At 41.7% G+C, this 22,327-nt stretch overlaps 1 protein-coding gene across 2 annotated transcripts in view; it reads left to right on the plus strand.

Annotated features, from left to right (window-relative positions):
- Window positions 1–19,729, plus strand: part of LOC132566209 (cytochrome P450 2K6-like) — a 35,896-nt gene extending 16,167 nt beyond the window's left edge. The window contains exons 4-9 of one of the 2 annotated variants that reach the window (XM_060231002.1): window positions 3,637–3,797; window positions 12,422–12,595; window positions 13,703–13,850; window positions 15,888–16,072; window positions 16,783–16,924; window positions 17,816–19,729. In XM_060231002.1, the coding sequence (XP_060086985.1) occupies window positions 3,637–3,797; window positions 12,422–12,595; window positions 13,703–13,850; window positions 15,888–16,072; window positions 16,783–16,924; window positions 17,816–18,003 (998 nt within the window). In that variant the 3' untranslated portion in view covers window positions 18,004–19,729. The remainder of the gene's footprint in view (window positions 1–3,636; window positions 3,798–12,421; window positions 12,596–13,702; window positions 13,851–15,887; window positions 16,073–16,782; window positions 16,925–17,815) is intronic. The other variant, XM_060231012.1, reaches the window with a different exon arrangement.
- Window positions 19,730–22,327: the final 2,598 nt, after the last annotated feature.

Raw genomic sequence — 22,327 nt, forward strand, 5'->3', positions numbered from 1 at the left:
AGGGCTATATAGCTGTGGGCTTTGAGAGAAGGCTTTGTGGAAGCAACTAGTCACTTACCTGACGTTCTAGCATCCACTTCGGCTTCTGACTTTGGCTTCTGGACCCCCTGACTCTGGCATTGACTTCTGGACCCCCTGACTTCAGCTTCTGAACCTCTGACTTATGATACCTGGACTGTGATTCAGTTTTGGCGCTTTGGACCCTCCTTGCTACCCAGCTACAGACCTTGGACTGCCCCTGGACTTCGCCTGGCCTGGCCCCAGCCCGTGACACCAAGCATGCTTAAGCCAATTGGATGGCTCTTAATCCTTTGTAGATGCTGAACGACGCTCTCCCTCCTTGCCGGCTCTACAAAGCCTCAGAAAGACAACCTTTGTTATCAATCTTCAGCTGAGATCAACGGCTCCAGGTTTCTGGCATCATCTTGGGCAAATCTCTAACTGAGAAATGCAGGCAGAGAACCCCAAAAAGGCTCTTTACTACCCTGAACAAAGGATTAAGTTCGCCCCTTATTCAGAGGGCAGCAGCTCTGTTGAAAACTCACACCGGAAGCCGGAGTCTTCTTGTTTTCATGATGATAGATCCAAGTGGTCAGTTGTGCTGGTCTGAAGCAATAGAACAAAGCAGAAGTCCTGTTGCACCTTTAAGATCAGCAAAGTTTTATTCAGAATGTAAGCTTTCCTATGCATGCATGCATCTTCAGATGACGGGATGGGGTACGGTGGTCTGAAATACATGTAGCTGGTGGGTTAAGAATGTAAACTGATACAAAGTTAGAATCAAATGGCGATATAGTGTAATAGTGTATGGCGATGTAGTGTAATTGGAAGACCATTTGGTAATAAATTAATAAATGAAAGGTAATAAAAGTTGCCTGTTAATTGCTGTTGCTGCAAACGAAAGCACATGTATTTCCTAGGTGGACAAGAACATCACTAGGAAATGCATGTCCTTTTGTTTTGCAGCAACAGCAGCAACAGCAATTAACATCCCATGGGCCGCATGTTTCACACCCTTGCTTTATGGGGACACGTTTGTTAAGCCTGTCACTGATTCTGTTCAGGATAAGCACCTCAAGGAGTTTATAACAGAAGCTCAGAAGGGAAATAGGTCTGTAACTTTCTGCCAGATGTTTTTGTTTTCCAGGTTTCAGAATAGCAGCTATCGTAGCTTTCTTGAATTCCCCTGGGAGTCTCATGATGTCAGTGAGAAACTCTGCAAGCCACTTCATAGTTAATGGGCCGCTGTTGATCAGGAATTCATTGTAGATGCAGTCAAAGCCTGGTGCCTAATCAGTGTCTTTCAATGCCTTGGAAATCCCCTGACAGCTCACACTTCAGGGCAGATATGTTTCAGAATCTGGAGTTCTTTTTTTTTATCCTGATTGTAAAATCTCAATCCTTCAGAGCTCTGGATAAGGATACCAGTCAGGCAGCTACCTGGTTTATTGTTACCTGTGGATTTCCTCAGAGCACAGGTGGGCTTGCATCTAGTTTTTTCCTACAGGATTCAGGCTTTCATACTGCAATGGCTGAAATCCAAATTCACAGTTGCTTAGGTCCATTTTTGTCTATATCCAGTCAAATTCATAGAGTAGTTCATCTGCTACCTTTGGATCTTTGCCGTCAAGGAAATTTTGTTACAGCCTCTCGCTCTGTTCACTCCAGCCTGGAAGACATTCTTTCCAGTGTCTTTGAGGAATGTGCCTTTTGGCTGTAAATACAACAGCTCCAATCAACTGACAGTGGTTACTATATGTTGGCGGAGGGACCATCCAACACAACTATCTAGATCTTCACTAAAACCTTTCCAATTTTCACACTTAAAAATACCTGATAGCTGTTAATTTGGATTTTGAGTTTGAGGATTACAGGTCGATGCTGACTGTGTGGGAAAGCCTCAAGAAAACATCTAGATATAGCAAGGGCTGACTTCCCCAGTCAGCTAATACTTGGTAAGCTGTTTCTAGAGCTGAAGGTCAGGGTTGCCCTGGTCTGGTTCTGCAGATTCTTAGTAGGCCCTGCATTCCTGCGCACTGCTAGGCAGGGAGACTGAGAAGGGAAACACCGGGTGATTACAGACTGGCAATTTGGGCCGACTCAGAGATGGCTTTGAAACTGACCCCAAAAATCCTTCCACACACAAACATTGCCGCCTGTCCCTGTCCCAGTCCCGTACTCACCCCATCCTGCGTCCTCCCCAGGCTGGCTGAAAAAGCTACCACTTCCGAAGTGATAGCAAATTTCTGAGTCGACAGCCAGTCTCCCCATTGGCAGCTGGAAGTGGCAGGATGGATGTGAGGTGACGTGACTGGGTGAAAGCGCCAAGATGCCCCAAGCCTCTGCCACCTTTTTTCCCCCCTTGAAAACTGATTGGACCACTTGAGCGCTTAATTTGTTGGGGGGAAGAAAGAGCAGTCCAGCTTCTGAGGGGCCTCCACGTCTGGAGGCGTGCGGCAGCCTGGCGGATGGGATGCAGACACTTCACTGGGGAGTGTGCGGAGTCTTTGGAATGGCTCTTTTTGAGCTAGTCCAATTCGGGACCAGTGTGCCCTCTAAGTTGAGTTAGCGTGAGCTAGCTCACAGCTTTTTAGCCTCCTGGTCACACATTTTTGTCTTCGCTCTGGAAGGATGACCCCAGAGCACACTCATTTATGCGGTAGCTCATCACTTTAATGCCAGTAGCTCACAAAGTAGAATTTTTGCTCACAAGACTCTGCAGCTTAGAGGGAACATTGCTTGTGAGGCCTCCCGACCACCCCAAACTACCTGTCTGTTATCACCCACTGAGTCCCTCCTACTCTCCTATTGGGTTAGCCTCATAAAGAAGCAATACACAACAGTGAGTTGGCATTTTATCTTCCGATTGCTTTTTTTTAAAACAGGAACTCATTTGCATATTAGGCCATGCACCCCTGATGTTGTCAATCCTCCAAGAGCATACAGGGCTCTTGGTACAGGGCCTACTGTATGCTCCTGGAGGATTGGCTACATCAGGGGGATGTAGCCTAATACGCAAAGGAGTTCCTCCCTCTCTGCACACTTCAGAGCATGATAAATGCTAACCAACTATATGAGACACAAGTAGGGTTGCCAATCCCCAGGTGGGGGCAGGGGATCCCCCAGTTTGGAGGCCCTCCCCCCACATCAGGGTCATCAGAAAGCAGGGGGAGGGGGAGGGAAATGTCTGCTGGGAACTCTATTATTCCCTATGGAGACGTTTTCCTATAGGAAATAATGGAAAATTGATCTGTGGGTATCTGGGGCTCTGGGGAGGCTGTATTTTGAGGTAGAGGCACCACATTTTCAGTATACCATTCACTGTCTCTCCCCAAAGTACCTTCCAAGTTTCAAAAGGATTGGACCAGGGAGTCCAATTCTATGAGCTCCAAAGGAAGGTGCCCCTATCCTTCATTATTTCCTATGGAAGGAAGGCATTGAAAAGGTGCGCAGTCCCTTTAAATATGATGGCCAGAACTCCCTTTAAAGTTCAATTATGCTTCTCACACCCTTGCTCCTGGCTCCACCCCCGAAGTCCACATATATTTCTTGAATTGGACTTGGCAACCCTAGGCACAAGTAATACTGTTGTTAATTCCATAACATCATGTTTTCATTCTAATATTTGTTCTGCAGGAAAACCATTTGAGAGTACAATAATCATGAACGGTGCTACTAGCAACATTATACTGACCATATTATTTGGCATGCGATTTGAATATGAAGACCCCACATTTATAAGATTACTGAACTTGGTCAATGAAAACATTCGGCTCTTGGGATCTGCTCAGCTCCTGGTAAACTATTTTAAATTTGGCTTTAAAATGGCTGAAATATCGATAGAAACCATACAGGAAGGACTGTGTACCTATTCATGCCTTTAAAGATCCACAAACTGAAGGCTTCATAGCAGATACAAAACTTGTTCTGAGAAACGTGCAACTTTGGTGTAGTGGTTAAGCGTGCGGACTCTTATCTGGGAGAACCGGGTTTGATTCCCCACTCCTCCACTTGCAGCTGCTGGAATGGCCTTGGGTCAGCCATAGCTCTTGCAGGAGATGTCCTTGACAGGGCAGCTGGTGTGAGAGCTCTCTCAGCCCCACCTGCCTCACAGGGTGTCTGTTGTGGGGGGAGAAGATATAGGAGATTGTAACCCGCTTTGAGTCTCTGATTCAGAGAGAAAGGCGGGGTATAAATCTGCAATTCTTCTTCTTCAGTCTTCTAATTTGAAATGTTTAGGAAAACATGGAATAGCCCTTTCAAAACTGTACTACCTTAAGTGTTGCCAGGGCCTCAGGCAACCCGCATTGCTTGCTGCTGCTTGAAATAGTAGTGAAAGGCTTTAAAAGATGGCACAGGGTGATGTCGCTTGTGGTTTTGCCTGGAAGTGATATCATATAGAACATTCAATACAAAATAATCACAAAACCTCACCGTGCTCAATATGTAACTTTAAATTCCTATATAATAAATATTCTTTTACCAAAAGACTCAATTTTTTCTGTTCCTTATATATTGTTATATGGATCATACAAAATTTCTACAGAGAGAGCCAGTTTGGTGTTGTGGTTAAGTGTGCGGACTCTTATCTGGGAGAACCGGGTTTGATTCCTCACTCCTGCACTTGCAGCTGCTGGAATGGCCTTGGGTCAGCCATAGCTCTGGCAGAGTTGTCCTTGAAAGGGCAGCTTCCGGGAGAGCGCTCTCAGCCCCACCTACCCCGCAGGGTGTCTGTTGTGGGGGAAGAAGAAAAAGGAGATTGTAAGCTGCTCTAAGACTCTGATTCAGAGAGCAGGGCGGGGTACAAATCTGCGGTCATCGTCTTCTTCTAATTCTCCAGTATCAATGCTCTCCATCTACTCCATCTGTGTGTTAGAACAGTCCAATAATTGCAGTGTATAACTAGCCTTGACATACAGTGCTTATACAAACATTTCACAATATCAGTTCATCATCACAAATACATCACACGCTTTTAGCAGCAAGCAAGAAAGTTTGGCCTTTCAAAGCAAGATATGCAAATATGACTTATGTAATAATGTTGTGACCTTGACCAAGTCAATTTGAATTACATAAAAACATAAGAGAAGCCATGTTAGATCAGGCCAATGGCCCATCCAGTCCAACATCCTGTGTCACACAGTAGCCAAAAAAAAATTATATATATGTATACATATATACACACTGTGGCTAATAGCCACTGATGGACCTCTGCTCCATATTTTTATCTAGCTCCCTTATGAAGGTGGCTATGCTTGTGGCTGCTACCACCTCCTATGGCGGTGAATTCCACATGTTAATCACCCTTTGGATGAAGAAGTACTTCCTTTTATCCATTTTAACCTGTCAAATTAAAGTGGTGTAAGAAGATCATGGTGGGGCAACCTTCACGGAGCCAGCCAGTAACCAGAACTTCTGGACATCAGATGAATTTTGATATATTCTCCTAAGGAATATTCGAAACGGATTCTGTAGTGAAGTAGAGTCGGTTGGAGGAATACAGAATTTTTTTAAAAAATATTTAAGAAATATTTTAAAAAAATAAAATTTTAAAAATAAAAAATTCAAAAAAGGAAGCTCCCTTTTTCAAATATTTTTTAATTTTCTGTAACAACCACGCCTAAATGTTTGAGTCCTTTGCACATCAGATTTGAATGGATTGGCTTCTTAAATGGTTTTTATTGGTTATGTACCATAATAATAAATAATCTGAATCTGGACCGTTGTGAAATATATGGAGTAGATGGAGAGCGTTGATACTGGAGATTTAGTTTAAACAATTTTATTGATAACATATGGTAACAATATCCATTTATATCGTCTCTATCTCTAACCCATATGATATTTTCTAATCCCCCCTCCCTCCATTACTAGACTCCCACCGAAGTTATATACTTAAAGTTAATTTATAAAGGTACCCTTAACTATAAAAATTCATATTCTACCTTTTTCCTAATACTTAATCATTACTAAAAAATTGTCCAATGTCTTTTTACATTCCATTCTTTCTCTACATATCTAAATTTCTTCTACTCCCTTTTAAACACTTCCAAATCATAGTCTCTTAGAATTCTTGTTAGTTTATCCATCTCACTCCATGATAAAACTTTCACAATCCAATCCCATTTCTCTGGTATTTTTTCTTGCGCATACAATGTCCTAGCAGTTGAGAGCAAGTACCAAATTAAAGTTCTATCTTCTTTTGGAAATTTTTCCATTTGTAATCCCAACAGAAAAGTCTCTGCTACTTTCTTAAAGTCCTATCCCAGAATTTTAGATATTTCTTGTTGCATAATCTGCCAGAACTTTTTCACTCTTCCACATGTCCACCACATATGATAAGAACCTTCATGTTTTTTACATTTCCAACATATATCCGACATCTTTTTACTCATCTTTGCAAATTTTTTAGGAGTCATATACCACCTATACATCATCTTGAAGCAATTCTCTTTAATACTGTGACATGTTGATATTTTCAAAAAGTTCTTCCAAAGATATTCCCATGTATCCATTTGTATTTCCTTATTTGCATTAATTGCCCATTTAATCATTTGAGATTTTACTACTTCTTCTTCTGTAGACCATTTCAACAATAACTTATATATTTTCGATATTAATTTTTCATTATCTCCAAGCAGAACCTTTTCCATTTCTGTTTGTTTGCGTCTAATTCCTTCAGATTTAATGTCATTTTCCATCAAGCTTTTTATTTGTTGCATTTGAAACCAATCATACTTATTGTTCAGCTCTTCAGCAGATTTCAGTTCAATTTTGCCACCTTGCATCTTTAATAACTGATTATATGACAACCTTCTCTCTTCATCAGATTCAACCATTATTTTTTTTTACTTCTGCTGGTACTATCCATAATGGCTTTCTTTCACCACCATATTTCTTGTACTTTATCCATGTATTTAACAAATTATTTCTGATATAATGGTGAGAAAAAAAAACACATCCATCTTTTTCCCCCCATAATACATATAAGCATGCCAGTCGAATTTGTTTCCATGAGCTTCCAGAGTTAAAAGTTTTTTATTTAACAACATCACCCAATCCTTTATCCATGCCAAACAAACTGCATCATGATATAATCTTAAATCTGGAAGCTGAAATCCTCCCCTCTCTTTAGCATCTGTTAAAATTTTCATCTTAATCCTTGGCTTTTTCCCAGCCCATACAAATTCTGAAATCTTCCTTTGCCATTTATTAAATTGTTTACTGTCTTTCACAATCGGGATAGTTTGAAACAAATACATTATTCTTGGCAAAATGTTCATCTTAATTGCAGCAATCCTACCCAACAAAGACAAATTAAGTTTATTCCATTTCACCATATCTTCTTCCATCTTACGCCATAACTTTTCATAATTGTTTTTGTACAAATCAATATTCTTCATTGTTATCTCTAAACCCAAGTACATAAGAACATAAGAGAAGCCATGTTAGATCAGGCCAATGGCCCATCCAGTCCAACACTCTGTGTCACACAGTGGCAAAAAAATTATATATATATATTTATAAACCTTTCTTCATAGGGAAAGTGTTCCAGCCCTTTAATCATTCTAGTTGCCCTTTTCTTGACTTTCTCCAATGCTATAATATCCTTTTTGAGGTGCGGCGACCAGAACTGCACACAGTATTCCAAATGAGACCGCACCATCGATTTATACAGGGGCATTATGATGCTGGCTGATTTGTTTTCAATTCCCTTCCTAATAATTCCCAGCATGGCGTTGGCCTTTTTTATTGCAAACGCACACTGTCTTGACATTTTCAGTGAGTTATCTACCACAACCCCAAGATCTCTCTCTTGGTCAGTTTCTGCCAGTTCACACCCCATCAACTTGTATTTGTAGCTGGGATTCTTGGCCCCAATGTGCATTACTTTGCACTTGGCCACATTGAACTGCATCTGCCACGTTGACACCCACTCACCCAGCCTCAACAGATCCCTTTGTAGTTCCTCACAATCCTCTCTGGTTCTCACCACCCTGAACAATTTAGTGTCATCCGCAAACTTGGCCACTTCACTGCTCACTCCCAACTCTAAATCATTTATGAACAAGTTAAAGAGCATGGGACCCAGTACCGAGCCCTGCGGCACCCCACTGCTTACCGTCCTCCACTGCAAAGACTGCCCATTTATACTCACTCTCTGCTTCCTATTACTCAGCCAGTTTTTGATCCATAAGAGGACCTGTCCTTTTACTCCATGACTCTCAAGCTTTCTAAGGAGCCTTTGATGAGGAACTTTATCAAAAGCTTTCTGGAAGTCAAGGTAAACAACATCTATCGGGTCTCCTTTGTCCACATGTTTGTTCACCCCCTCAAAGAAATGTAACAGGTTAGTGAGGCAAGATCTTCCCTTACAGAACCCATGCTGAGTCTTCCTCAATAACCCGTGTTCATGTGCCTACCCATTCTGTCCTTGATAATGCTTTCTACCAACTTTCCCGGTATTGAAGTCAGACTGACTGGCCTGTAATTTCCTGGATCTCCTCTGGAACCCTTTTAAAAGTTGGGGGTGACATTTGCTCCCTTCCTGTCCTCAGGAACGGAGGCAGATTTCAATGAAAGATTACAGATTTTTGTTAGAAGATCCACAAGTTCAACTTTGAGTTCTTTCAGAACTCTCGGATGTATGCCATCCGGACCCGGTGACGTATTAGTTTTTAATTTGTCTATCAGTTGTAGGACCTCCTCTTTTGTCACCTCAATCTGACTCAGGTCTTCAATTTCAATTTTTTCTATTGGATCATTCAAAATCTTTTTCATATATTCAGTCAAGGGTGCTATTTTAATATTTTGTAAATACTCCATTTTTTATTTTTTTTTATTTTCACACCTTTGAATAAATTTGCATAATATTTGAAAAATTCCCTTTTTATTCCTTCTTGGTCTACTATCTTTTTTCCATTAGCCACAATTTTATTAATAATTTTCTTTTCTTTCTTTCTCTTCAATTACCAGGCTAAATACTTTCCAGGTTTGTTTGCACCTTCAAACGATTTCTGTTGCAAATTTTTCAAATTCCATTCCAATTCTTTATTCAACAAATGTCTCATTTGAGTTTGTAATATAGTAATTTCCCTTATTATTTTCTTTTTCCCTGGTCTTTTTCTCAGTTCCCCTTCTTTTTTCTTTTCTTTTATTTTGAATGTCCAATATCTGTTTTTCTTTTGCCCTCTTATCTTTATTATTCAATGTAATCAATATTCCTCTCATTACCATTTTGTAAGTATCCCAAACCATCTGAAATTCTATATCATCAGTATCATTTATTTGGAAAAAAAGCTTTGGTTTCCATTTCTAGAACTGTCACAGTTTCTTTATCTTGTAACAAATCCTCATTTATTCTCCATCTTCTTGTTTTCATTTGCAATTTCGTGGCCCAAAATATTGGATTATGATCTGGACATATCTTTGGTAGAATCTCTACTTTTCTAGTTATGAGGCCCAAATTTTTAGAACCCCATAACATATCAATTCTAGAAAAAGTATTATGTCTTGCTGAAAAGAAGGTGTAGTCTCTTACTTCAGAGTTAAATTTTCTCCAAATATTTTCCAAACGTTCTTGTTTAACCAACTCAAAAAAAGATTTTGGTAGTTTCCCTTCTTTGTTGTTGCCCTTTTGGCCAGACCTATCTATATTATTTTGTATTGTTCCATTGAAATCACCCATCATCAAGATCTGGTCATAGGACACTTCATCCAATTGTCGATTAATGTCTTTTAAAAAAACATCTTTTGCACCATTTGGTGCATATAATCCTAATAACAATGTTTTCTTTGCATTAATCATTACTTCCACTGCCACATATCTTCCATCTTTATCTTTAAATATCAATTTTGGCTCTAATTGTTCCTTAATATAAAAAAACACACCTCTTTTCTTTTGATCCGCCAATGAAAAAAATTCCAACCCCAATTGCTTATTCCATAAAAATTTGTAATCCTTTTGTTGTATATGAACTTCCTGTAGACAAATTATATTACACTTTTGTTTTTTAATCCAATGAAATGTTGCTTTTCTTTTTTGTGGTGAATTCAATCCATTTACATTCCAAGATAGTGATTTGTAATCCATCATGGTGCAAAATCTTTATTTTCTTCAAAAAAGCTACACATCTCCTGCTCGTTTCTTATTGTAATCCTTCTTCCACGTAACTCAAAGCTCAAACCTTCAGGTATTATCCATCTGTATCTCGGTCCCTCAGCACGAATCTTCTCTGTCAGTTTCTTATATTTCTTCCTGTCATTTATCACTGTTCTTGGCAGCTCTTTCATTATTCTAACTCTGCTCCCTTCCACTATCAAAGTCTTTTGGAAATTTTTATTCAGAATTTTTCCTGCCATGTCTTTTGTCCTTAATTTTATGACTATATCTCTTGGTAGGCCTTTATCTTTTGCATATGATGAGTTAACTCTGTACATACTGTCAAACATGTTTCTAGACCTTTCAGGATCTTCCTCCAAAAAGTCAGCAATTATTTCCAGCATATATTCCATTAAATCAGTTCCCTCCCCTTCAGGTACTCCTCTCAGACACACTTGAGTTTCTGTTAGTCTGCAGTCATCTACTGTTACCTTCTCTTGCAGCTTTAATAAGGTGGAAGCATGTACATTAACTTTCTCTTCCGCATCCTTGACTCTGTTTGTCACTACCAGCACTTCATTTTTGAAATCTTCCATTTCTTTTTTAAGATCTCCAATGTCCTTCTTAAGTTCTTTTTTTACAAGATGTTAACATCTTCTCCACACCCTTCATAATCCTAGCTTCCATAGCATCTAATTGACCTTGCATTCTGTCCAGAGAGTGGGCTCTTGCACGAGTTTCTTTCTTCTGACATAAAAAAAACCCTCAAAAATTTTAAAGTTTCCAAGTCCAAAATCAAACACCAAGTCTAATAGCTTAGAGCTTGCCCTTTAAAATGAGACTAATTTCGCCGTTCTCCGACCTTCCTGAGCTTAAATATTGAATTTTGACAGTTGTTGACAATTTTTTTTCTTCAAAATGGCGATCGTAATTTCTCTATGGTTAAAATTCCTGGTGTAGGCCTTCTTCTTGCTCCTCACCTTTACTGCTTCCTGTTGTGCTAGGCCCCAGATCTCATTCTCAATGGAATCCAAAACTCACAGTCTTTGTTAGTCTCATTCCAGTCTTTACTTCCTGCTTCTCTAGGCCCCAGTTCACATTCTCAATGTTCTCCAATTATCGCGATCTTTGAAGTGCTTGTTATGTTGATTATAGAGAGTGCAGAGCTGTGACGCCGATGCATTCCTCAGTCACCACAGGTATTCAAAACAATTCTTTTCTTTCACAGTTTCTAACAAAGTCCTTAATTTAACAGAGTCCAAATTTTAAGCTTTTTTTCCCTTCACTTCCCCGTCTTTGTTATTCTGTCTTTCCCACCTTCCAAAGTTATTTAGATTAGTTTTAAAAAGTCCCGGAGCAAGAGATTATAATCAAGTACCTCTTTACAGCTACGCAGCTTAAATTTCGGTCTTCTCAAGTTTCAGATGTTTATCAGTTCCAAAAGAAAATGGGACCTTGACAGGCTTATGCCAATTAAATGTCTCTATAATCCTCTGTAGATAATGAAAATGCCACTCTTCTGCGGTGGTCCTCAAAGCCTTAAAAACATCTCCTCCGAGATCTTTTATCAGCCGAGGTTAACCGCCTTAGAGTTATTGCGCATATCCTGAACAAATCTCTAACTGAGAAATGTAGGCAGAAAGCCAAAAGAAAGGCTTTTTACTACCCTGAACAGAAGATTAAGTTCCCCTTATTCAGGGGACGTCAGCCCGGCTTGATTTCCAGACCGGAAGCCAATACTGGAGATTTAGAAATGTTGTCTTTTGTATGATCCATATAACAATATATAAGGAACAGAATAAATGATTCTTTTGGTAAAGGAATATTTATTATATAAGAATCTACAGTTACATATTGAGCATGGTGAGGTTTTGTGCTTATTTTGTATTCATTTAACTCGTGGTTCCTCTTTTTCTAGACAGAACATTCAATGCCAGCAACTCACCCCTTTGTCCCCATTCCAAATCTCCTAATCACTGCGATTCTTAGAAACCAATGGGAGGCCGTGGGTGGTACAATGTCACAGGAGATTTTTGAAACACCTTTGAGATTTCTACCTCAGCAGTAATGTTCCCTTTAAGCCATGGAGTCTTGTGAGCAAAAATTCTACTTTGTGAGCTACTGACATTAAAGTTGTGAGCAACTGCATAAATTAGTTTGCTCTGGAGCTATTTTTCCTAAACTAAGACAAAAATGTGTGAGCCGGAGGCCAAATATCTGTGTGCTCGCTCACACTAACTCAGCTTAGATGGAACACTGTTCAGCAGTAGGATTTGGGAATTTCTTGATCTTTTCTTTTTTCATATGTTATTCTTTTAGCTGTACAATACGTTCCCTGCGCTGGGTTTTCTTTCTGGTGATCGCAAGACTGTCCTTAAGAACAGGGATGAACTGTTTGCCTTCCTAGAGGCCACTTACACAGAACGCCTCAAAGAACTGGATGAGAATGACCAGAGAAGCTTTCTCGATGTTTATCTATTCCAACAGCAAAAGGTAAACATGGCAATAATCACAGGTGAACTTCTCTCACCCATTGGCTGGTTTCACACTGTGAAACTGACACTATTTTATCCCGTTGTGGAAAAAATCCGCTTCTGTTTGAACCGTTTCTGGGCTATCAGACAGCCCCTGCTGAAGCAGCAGGACCCCGGCAGCGATCCGTGGTTGCCCATTCACACTGCTAGCTGGGCTCAACCATGGACCTAATGCAGAAAGGGTTGTCTTTTTTTAAAAAAAGGCCCCTGCGTGCGTGCGCAATCGGAGAAGCGGACAAGCACACCTCGAGAGGGGTGAGGGAGAAAAAAAAACCTGGCTCAGCAGATCACACAGCTTGCGTTTATGAGTCTCCCCAGGGCATTCAGACAGCACTGATTATGCAACCTACATCCGATTCAGGGGGATGCTACCGGGAAAATCCAGGTAGCTTTTTGATGCGGATAGAAGGCGTCTGGAGACGGTGAGAGAGGGTGCAGCTTGGAGGGCAGATGTGGTCGTGTGATTGTGCACTTCTAATCTGAATGGGAGGCAAGGCTAGGTCGGGGTAAATCTCCGGTGTGAAACTACCCATTGATTTAAAGTCTCTTTCCATGTGACTGCTGGGACAGCTTGGGGGAAGGGGCAGCAGCCCATCAAACTAGCTTGTTTTTTCACAAAAAAACCCCCTCCAGATATTAAATATGCAGCACAAACATTATTCTGCTTTCTTCATTTCCCCAGCTGTCTTTCCCCTTATGTCTCTACAACAAAAATGGTGACACTAACTTAAAAAAAAATGAAAAGCTGAGAAATCAGAGGAACTTACCAATCATGGTTACAGTTTACTATATGCAACTTTTTAAACACTATAGCATAATATTAATTGTCAATTTTTTAAAAAAGCCCTCCAGTGGAGTGGGGTTGGGAAAGGCCCTGGCTCTAGTTGAGGACAACCTCATTCATTCATTCATTCATTCATTCATTCATTCATTCATTCATTCATTCATTCATTCCAATTTTTAAACTGTTCTTCCCGGCTCAAGAAATTATATTGTTCAAGGTACTGAGCAATAGAGTTTTAATTGGAGAAAGGAAAGGAATGCTTTCTTTCATCTTATCTCATAGGATAAGAACAAGAACCAGAGCAACATTTTTTCCGATAACGAGCACCTAAAAACTCTTCTGGGGGACTTAATTATCGCCGGCACAGAGACCACTTCGGCTACCTTACGTTGGGGCATATTGCTGATGATGAAGTACCCTGAAATTCAGAGTAAGTCCTTTCCATAAGTTGGTTTCCATTATTCTAGAATATCTGGATTCCAGTTATGCATAGAGGAAAGAATGGGGTGGGGGGAGGAACTGAGACTGCTGTTGGATGTTAACTGAAACTTCTTGACTGTTAGAGCGGTTGCTCAGTGGAACAGGCTTTCTCTTTGGGTGGTGGTGGGTGGGCTCTCCTTCCTTGGAGGTTTTTCAACAGAGGCTAGATGGCCATCTGACAGCAATGAAGATCCTGTGAATTTAGGGGGAGGTGTTTGTGAGTTTCCTGCATTGTGCAGGGGGTTGGACTAGATGACCCTGGAGGTACCTTCCAACTCTATGATTCTATGAGTCTATGAATGAGGGAGAACAAGAAGCACCAATGAGTTATACTTCCTGTTTTCTGAATTACCAACTATGGGGTGAGCAAGCGGAGCAGCAGGTTAAGGGTGGATTTTTAGCCAAAATTCTCCAGCACAAAAAACAGAAGGATCAAATTAGAGGCACAGCCAAAACACACCAAGCCTGTCTGACTGCAGCATTGGGGAAGGGCACAACACAAGTGACTTTAGAAGAGAATTCAATTCACCCCTTCTGCAACATTACACCAAATGGGGAAAAACAGGACGTATAACTCATTGGTGGTGGAATTCTAGCAGGAGCTCCTTTGCATATTAGGCCACACCCCCTGACTGAATTTGAAAACACATACTGTTATTTATCTAAAAATCCCCATTCTTCAGCAAAGAATAAATTTGAAGGGAGCATCCAATGGAAACCTACTGAATTAGAGTGCATCAAGAAATAATAATAATAATAATAATAATAATAATAATAATAATAATAATAATAATAATAATAATAATAATATTTAATTTGTATCCCGCCCTCCCCGCCGAAGCTCAGGGCGGCTCACAACATAGACACTTCAGCAATTAAAACAATACATATTATAAGTATATACATATTATAAACCATACTTCTATAAAATTAATCATTTTTACAATTAAATACCTTCTAAGATTAGATTGGTGTTAAAATCTTGATGTTATGCATCGTACAGTTTTTCCGTGGCGACCGTATTCCTTCAACGGTAAAATTGATTGCTGTGAAATTATTAAATAAAGGCCAGCTGGAAAAGAGTAGTCTTTCAGGCCGTGTGGAAATCTTATATCATGTCAGCAGGACTTAAGAAAAGCCAGTTTGCTGTAGTGGTTAAGTGTACGGACTCTTATCTGGGAGAACCACTCCTCCAATTGCAGCTGCTGGAATATAGAACTTTCCCCACGCTATAGTTTCTACCATACTTCTGAAAGATTATTCTGAGGTAATGATCTCACCCCGTTCCCCTTCTTCACAGAAGTCCTCCACCTGAGTGACTGTTCATCACTGCATTCCCGTGACCAGGCCTTTTCTGGTAGCAGGAACTCCTTTGCATATTAGGTCACACCCCTCTGATGTAGCCATTTCTCCTGGAGTTTACAGTAGGTCTGGTACGAAGAGCCCTGTAAGCTCTTGGAGGATTAGCTACATCAGGAGTGTGTGGCCTAATATGCAAAGGAGTTCCTGCTACAAAAAAAGCCCTGCCCATGACCACAAAAAAGTGTCAGCAAAGGAAACAGGGGACACTGGGGTAGACTGGACAACTTCACTTGGAGGTCCCTACTGGCTCTGTTCGTTCATTAAAAGCATACATGGAACTTTCTTCTGACGAATTTTCAAATCTTAAAGAGCTGTCAGGAACTGTTTCCAGAGGTCCCACAATCACATTGTATGTATACACTTTGCCCACCATAACTAATAGCAGGTTGGCAGTTTGTCTGTTTGTCTCCTTCTGTCCCCCTCTTGAGGTCTGTCGGATCTCACAGCTGAATACTCAGCAGGGAGGTCTCCTCCGTCACCACACTGGGGGTCCTTTTTCAAGAGCAGAAAGGAAGATCCATTCATACTAATTAAGTTGGCCACCTTGTATTTAGGGAATAATTCCAAAGCAGAAGCAGAAATTTAATTAATTGGGGGGGGGGGGGGGAATGTTCTGTTTTCTCAGAGAAAGTGCATGAAGAAATAACAAAGGTCATCGGGTCCGCTCAGCCACGGATGGAGCACCGAACAAAACTTCCATACACAGATGCGGTGATTCACGAAGTTCAGAGGTTTGGTAATATTCTGCCTTTGAATTTGGCACATTCCACCAATACAGACGTCACTCTTGGAGACTACTTCATTCCAAAGGTGATCATACTTTGCTTTGCATTCATTGCTTAGATGAATATGGCATGTTGGCGAATTTTTCGCAAACACTTAATTTCGTGGAATAAGGGAGCCAATAAATGCAGTTCTTCTATGTCCTATAGATTTGTCTTGTGGAAATAATGGGGATATTTGTGACTTTGCCTGCATTGTGCCAAAAGTTTCAAATTTTGAAAACACTGTCCTTCCAAGTCAATTTTTTTTATTTTGCTTTCATTCAGGGGTGGAATTCTAGCAGCTCCTTTGCATATTAAGCCACACACCCCTGATGTAGCCAATCCTCCAACAGCTTACAAGGCTCTTTTTTGTTAGATCTTGGAGGACTGGCTACATCAGGGGTGTGTGGCCTAATAAGCAAAGGAGCCCCTGCTAGAATTCCACCCCTGCTTTAATCACATTTGAATTCTCATGCAACTCCAGGGCTCTTTTTCTAACAGGAGCTCCTCTGAATATTAGGCCACATACCCCTGATGTAGCCAATCCTCCAAGAGCTTAGAGGGCTCTTAGTATAGGGCCTACTGTAAGCTCCAGGATGATTGGCTACATCAGGGGGGGCGTGGTCTAATATGCAGAGGAGCTCCTGCTAGAAAAAGAGCCCTGTAACTCTGTAAGATGGCATTTTCTTCGACGGAAGGATAACTAATGTACTTAATCTTCACTTTCGTCATTAACTCATTGCTTTCACTTTGCAGGGAACGTATGTCATTCAACTGCTGTACTCTGTGCTGTATGATGAATCTGAGTGGGAGAAGCCCTTTAAATTCTATCCTGAGCACTTCCTTGATTCTGAGGGAAAGTTTGTTAAGAGAGATGCCTTCTTGCCTTTCTCTGCAGGTAACTCCTTTTAGAATGATCTTTGGGGGTTTAACTAATAGATCAGATAGCCAAGCCCACTTTTGAAGAACATCGTTCCAGCTGACCATTTCTCACTTATTATTTCAAGCTTAACATTCTTCCTCAGTGCTGTTAGTCATTCTGATGCTATGTAGTTCAGTCTACTTTTGTGTTTCATTCTTCTATTTATGGAAGATTACTTTGGGCATCATTCCATGGAGGGAATGGCATAAAGCAGGGGTGGCCAACGGTCGCTCTCCACATGTTTTTTTGCCTACAACTCCCATCAGCCCCAGCCATTGGCCATGCTGGCTGGGGCTGATGGGAGTTGTAGGCCAAAAAACACCTGGAGAGCTACTGTTGGCCACCCCTGGCTGTCAAGTTGGCAGATTCAATAATGAGTCCTTGTTGATAACAAAGTAGCTAGTTTATTGATATCATGGTTCTCGACTACAAGGAGATTGAAAGACTAAAGATTATACAGTAGAATGTAATCATATAAGGTACACTTCAAAGGGATTCTTGAGGGAGGGGTACTATGCAGGGCACATTCACACATTGATGTTACGATTTCGTTCTCAGGCCTGCTTTGACCTTGAGCGTCTCCTCGGCTCCAACCTCCCCCGATGCCCAGCCTGAGAAAGCACGATAATCTCTTTCACATATTCCCATTTCAAAGCACAACTACATAACAAAGGGAAGAAGGAGGGGGCGAGGAGAGTTCAAGCTAGCAGCATTGGCATACAGTATGGCTTTACCCAGGATGCTTCTCTCCTGAACCAAAGTTTGAGTGCAGGCTTGACCATAGTTAAAGCAGACTTGACACTGGCATAAAGCTTTATAAACAAGTTTAACAAACAAGGCTTCCCTATCCCATCTTCATTGTCACAGGTCGGCGAGCGTGTGCCGGAGAGACCCTGGCCAAAATGGAGGTCTTTCTCTTCTTTGTGAGTCTCATGCAGAGATTCACTTTCCAGCCAGCCCCCGGGATGTCAAAAGAAGACCTGGACCTGACCCCTGCAATTGGGTTTACAATATCTCCCGTGCCCTTCAGATTCTGTGCTTTGCCACGTTCTTAATCTCCCCCCATGCTGAGCTTCCTCTGCACACCACCTTCCACTTCGGCACCTTTTCGCTTAATAAAGACTTTTCAGATTCAACAGAACCAGGCTACGGTTTGCCACAAACCTTCATGTTTCGTATACCCGTCTGTGCAATCCCTGCAAGCTAGATCAGAGACACAACTTAATTCGAAATTTGTACTTCGGTTCTTGAATTGTTTGCTCTACAGAGAAAACAACAATGTTTCTGTGCCTAATTTCTTGTATTGACACATTACAGATGTCTTTCAATCCCCAAAACAACCCAAGTGAGCTAACAGTGATCATATCCTTTCAAGTGAGATCCTTCCAATGGTACCAGCTATGTCATGGGCAGTGTTCCCTCTAAGCTGAGTTAGCATGATCTAGCTCAGAGATTTTTAGCCTCCAGCTCACACATTTTTGTCTTAGCTCAGGAAGGATGGACCCAGAGCACACTAATTTATGCAGTAGCCCACAACTTTAACTCCAGTAGCTCACAAAGTAGAATTTTTGCTTACAAGACTCTGCAGCTTAGAGGGGACATTGGTCAGGGGTATCGGACTCATTTGTTAGGAGGGCCAGATCTGATATGAATGAGACGTGGTTGGGCTGAGCCATGTTAGGTTAGACCGGGCCATGCTGGGCCAGGCCATGTGTGTACCTATTTAAGACTAGGTAGCAGAGATATAAACTTTATAAAGGACACAGACAAACACAAGGCTGTTTCCTTCCTCCCCCAAGGGATGGGGAGGGGAGGAGCCTCAGTCAATAGGAGGGAGAGAGGCTTGGCTCAGTACTTCTGCTGGGAGATTGAGAGAGCCTGGAAAAAAACAAGCTCTGCCTTCCCCCCCCCCTCCTCCCCAAGGGAGGAACCTCAGCCAATGGAGAAAATAGAGGCTTTGCTCTGTAGCTCCTGTGTGATTTATCAAGCCTGGCTGGCAAAGCATGTTGTGATTCAGAAGGAAGCAAGAGAGAGGGAGAAGGAAGCAGATGACAGCCAGTTACTCGGGGGCCTGATAAGAGTCCTCCGGGGGCCTGATTCGGCCCCTGGGCTGCATGTTAACACCCCTGAGCTATGTAGACAAAGGGTGTGTTCATGCTACACTAAATAATGTGTTTTGCAACTGAGTTTTCACTTTGTAAGAGCAGCCAAAATCCAGTTGTAGAATGCATTATTTAGTGTAGTGTGAATGCACTCAAAATGAATATCATTAGTGTCGGGTTTTATGCATGAAACCTGCTTCGCAAACATGTAAGGCCACTTGGTTTTCTTACGCATTCTGCTAATTCTGGAATTTGTTTGAGCAATTCCACTGCTTCAAATCAGGGAAGAATGCATAAAAACTAAGCCACTGTTCACTGAATGAGTAAGCCCAAATTCTTGGCGAAAGAATTTTTGCGGTTGAGAAAGAGTTGTAAGAAAATTAAAGATGCTGGCTTTGAGCCAGTAGGGTGTTTCTGCAGCCAGAAGGCTTTCCTCCCAGAGAGCTCCAGACTGGCTTAGTAGAATCATAAGATACGGACATTCTGAACAGTCATTCATCTATTTGGCTTGCAATCGTGCTCTTGTTTAGCCGCCAACTTCAACTCTGTCTTTCTGTTCTTATCACAGGGAGATGAATGACCCTTGTTAACGGTGTTATGTACCTGTCATTACAGTTATCAAACACTGTACGTATTAAAGTTGACAGTGTTAGTCATAATAAAAAACAATGCACGAGTATATGACTTTGCCTTTGCTTCTGTACGTTTTATATTATTTTATATTGCCCTGTGGCGCAGAGTGGTAAAGCTGCAGTACTGCAATCCGAACTCTCTGCTCACGACCTGAGTTCAATCCCGGCGGGAGCTGGGTTCAGGTAACCGACTCGAGGTTGACTCAGCCTTCCATCCTTCCGAGGTCGGTAAAACGAGAACTCAGCTTGCTGGGGGGAAAGTGTAAATGACTGGAGAAGGCAATGGCAAACCACCCTGTGAAAAGTCTGCCATGAAAGCATCGCGATGCTTGCACAGGGGACTGCCTTTTTAGCAAAATGGTTCTCATAGATTCATATGGCTACAATACTGCCAGCTCCTTACCAACATTAGGGGAAGGGATATACTGTCAGGTGAGGGCGGGAAAAAAATATAATAAATAAACTTCAGATGGTGCGGTCTCATTTGGAGTACTGTGTGCAGTTCTAGTCGCCGCACCTCAAAAAGGATATTATAGCATTGGAGAAAGTCCAGAAAAGGGCAACTAGAATGATTAAAGGGCTGGAACACTTTCCCTATGAAGAAAGGTTGAAACGCTTAGGGCTCTTTAGCTTGGAGAAACGTCGACTGCGGGGTGACATGATAGAGGTTTACAAGATTATGCATGGGATGGAGAAAGTAGAGAAAGAAGTACTTTTCTCCCTTTCTCACAATACAAGAACTCGTGGGCATTTAATGAAATTGCTGAGCAGTCGGGTTAAAACGGATAAAAGGAAGTACTTCTTCACCCAAAGGGTGATTAACATGTGGAATTCACTGCCACAGGAGGTGGTGGCGGCCACAAGCATAGCCACCTTCAAGAGGGGGTTAGATAAAAATATGGAGCAGAGGTCCATCGGTGGCTATTATCCACAGTGTTTGTGTGTGTGTGTGTGTGTGTGTATATATATATATATATATATTTGGCCGCTGTGTGACACAGAATGTTGGACTGGATGGGCCATTGGCCTGATCCAACATGGCTTCTCTTATGTTCTTATGTGACACAGAGTGTTGGACTGGATGGGCCACTGGCCTGATCCAACAGGGCTTCTCTTATGTTCTTATGACACAGAATGTTGGACTGGATGGGCCATTGGCCTGATCCAACATGGCTTCTCTTATGTTCTTATGTGACACAGAGTGTTGGACTGGATGGGCCACTGGCCTGATCCAACAGGGCTTCTCTTATGTTCTTATGACACAGAGTGTTGGACTGGATGGGCCACTGGCCTGATCCAACATGGCTTCTCTTATGTTCTTATGACACAGTGTGTTGGACTGGATGGGCCACTGGCCTGATCCAACATGGCTTCTCTTCTGTTCTTATGTGACACAGAGTGTTGGACTGGATGGGCCACTGGCCTGATCCAACAGGGCTTCTCTTATGTTCTTATGACACAGAGTGTTGGACTGGATGGGCCATTGGCCTGATCCAACATGGCTTCTCTTATGTTCTTATGTTCTTATGACAGTTCAGGGCTTTCGCTAAACAGGAGAAAGTTGGGGATGATTTCATTTAGGTTGGTTCCAATCTAAATCACTAGACAACTTTCCCCAGAACCTTTGTGTAAATATAGAACAGCATGAGAAACAGAATACCTATCCCACTTGGTCCCATATTTTCCAGACTCTGGCTGGTTCCAGACCGGCAGTGTCAGGTGCACAAGAAGCATCCCAAATCTGGCCGCTTCACAAAGGAGCAGCTGAAGCCCATTCAGACGGTCCCCCGGAAAGTGCCCTATTGCATGCGAGAGGCACTTTGGCACGGACAGATGGTCGTCACGCACCATCCCCACAGTGTGCTTTGGGTTTTTTTTGTTCCTTACATTTTTAGTGGCCATGCACTCATGCACCCATTTGCCTAGGGCAGTTTTAAGAAAATAATAATAATACCAGCGAGCGCCTAGACCGGATTGGTGGGTTCACACCACCAATCTGCCTCACTTGCATTCAGACGCCCAGAAAGGCAGGTGGCATGCAGTAGGAGAATTTGCTACTACTATCTAAGTGGTAGCTTTTTGAGCCACCTCAGAGATGTCAGAGAATGGGGTGAGTACGGGAGTGGGAAGGAAGGCAGATCTGCATGCTTGAACTTGATTTTTAAATCCGTCTGCAAGCCGTCCCCATGTCGGCTTAAACTGCCAGTCTGCACCCAACCCCAGTCTCTTTCTGAAACCTGTTCTCCGAATGAGAGCAGAACCATCGCAGTGTAGTGCTCCCAGCACACCTGGAAAATAACTATTATTATTATTATATTCCGCCCATTCCCCCATGGGGGTTCTGGTAGGAGTACATCAAAATAAGTAATAATAAAACAAACAATAACGAACACCTAAAATCACAATAATTTCCAATACAATCACAATATTTCCAGGCGATTGGGATGTGAAATAAATAAATAGATCTTTTTAAAAAAGGATTTGCAATATTAATAGCAAAGGGCAGAACGTTAACATTATAATGAGACACTTTTTAAAAGCTTTTGTGGATATCACAAAACTCTAGAGGTGACTGTAGTCACAGCAAAAGGCAGATCTCTCTCTATTTGCATCCCTGATAACTGGGAAGGTTGAAATGGAGAAGA

The sequence above is a fragment of the Heteronotia binoei genome, chromosome 1, assembly GCF_032191835.1.
Source record: "Heteronotia binoei isolate CCM8104 ecotype False Entrance Well chromosome 1, APGP_CSIRO_Hbin_v1, whole genome shotgun sequence".
NCBI lineage: Eukaryota > Metazoa > Chordata > Lepidosauria > Squamata > Gekkonidae > Heteronotia > Heteronotia binoei.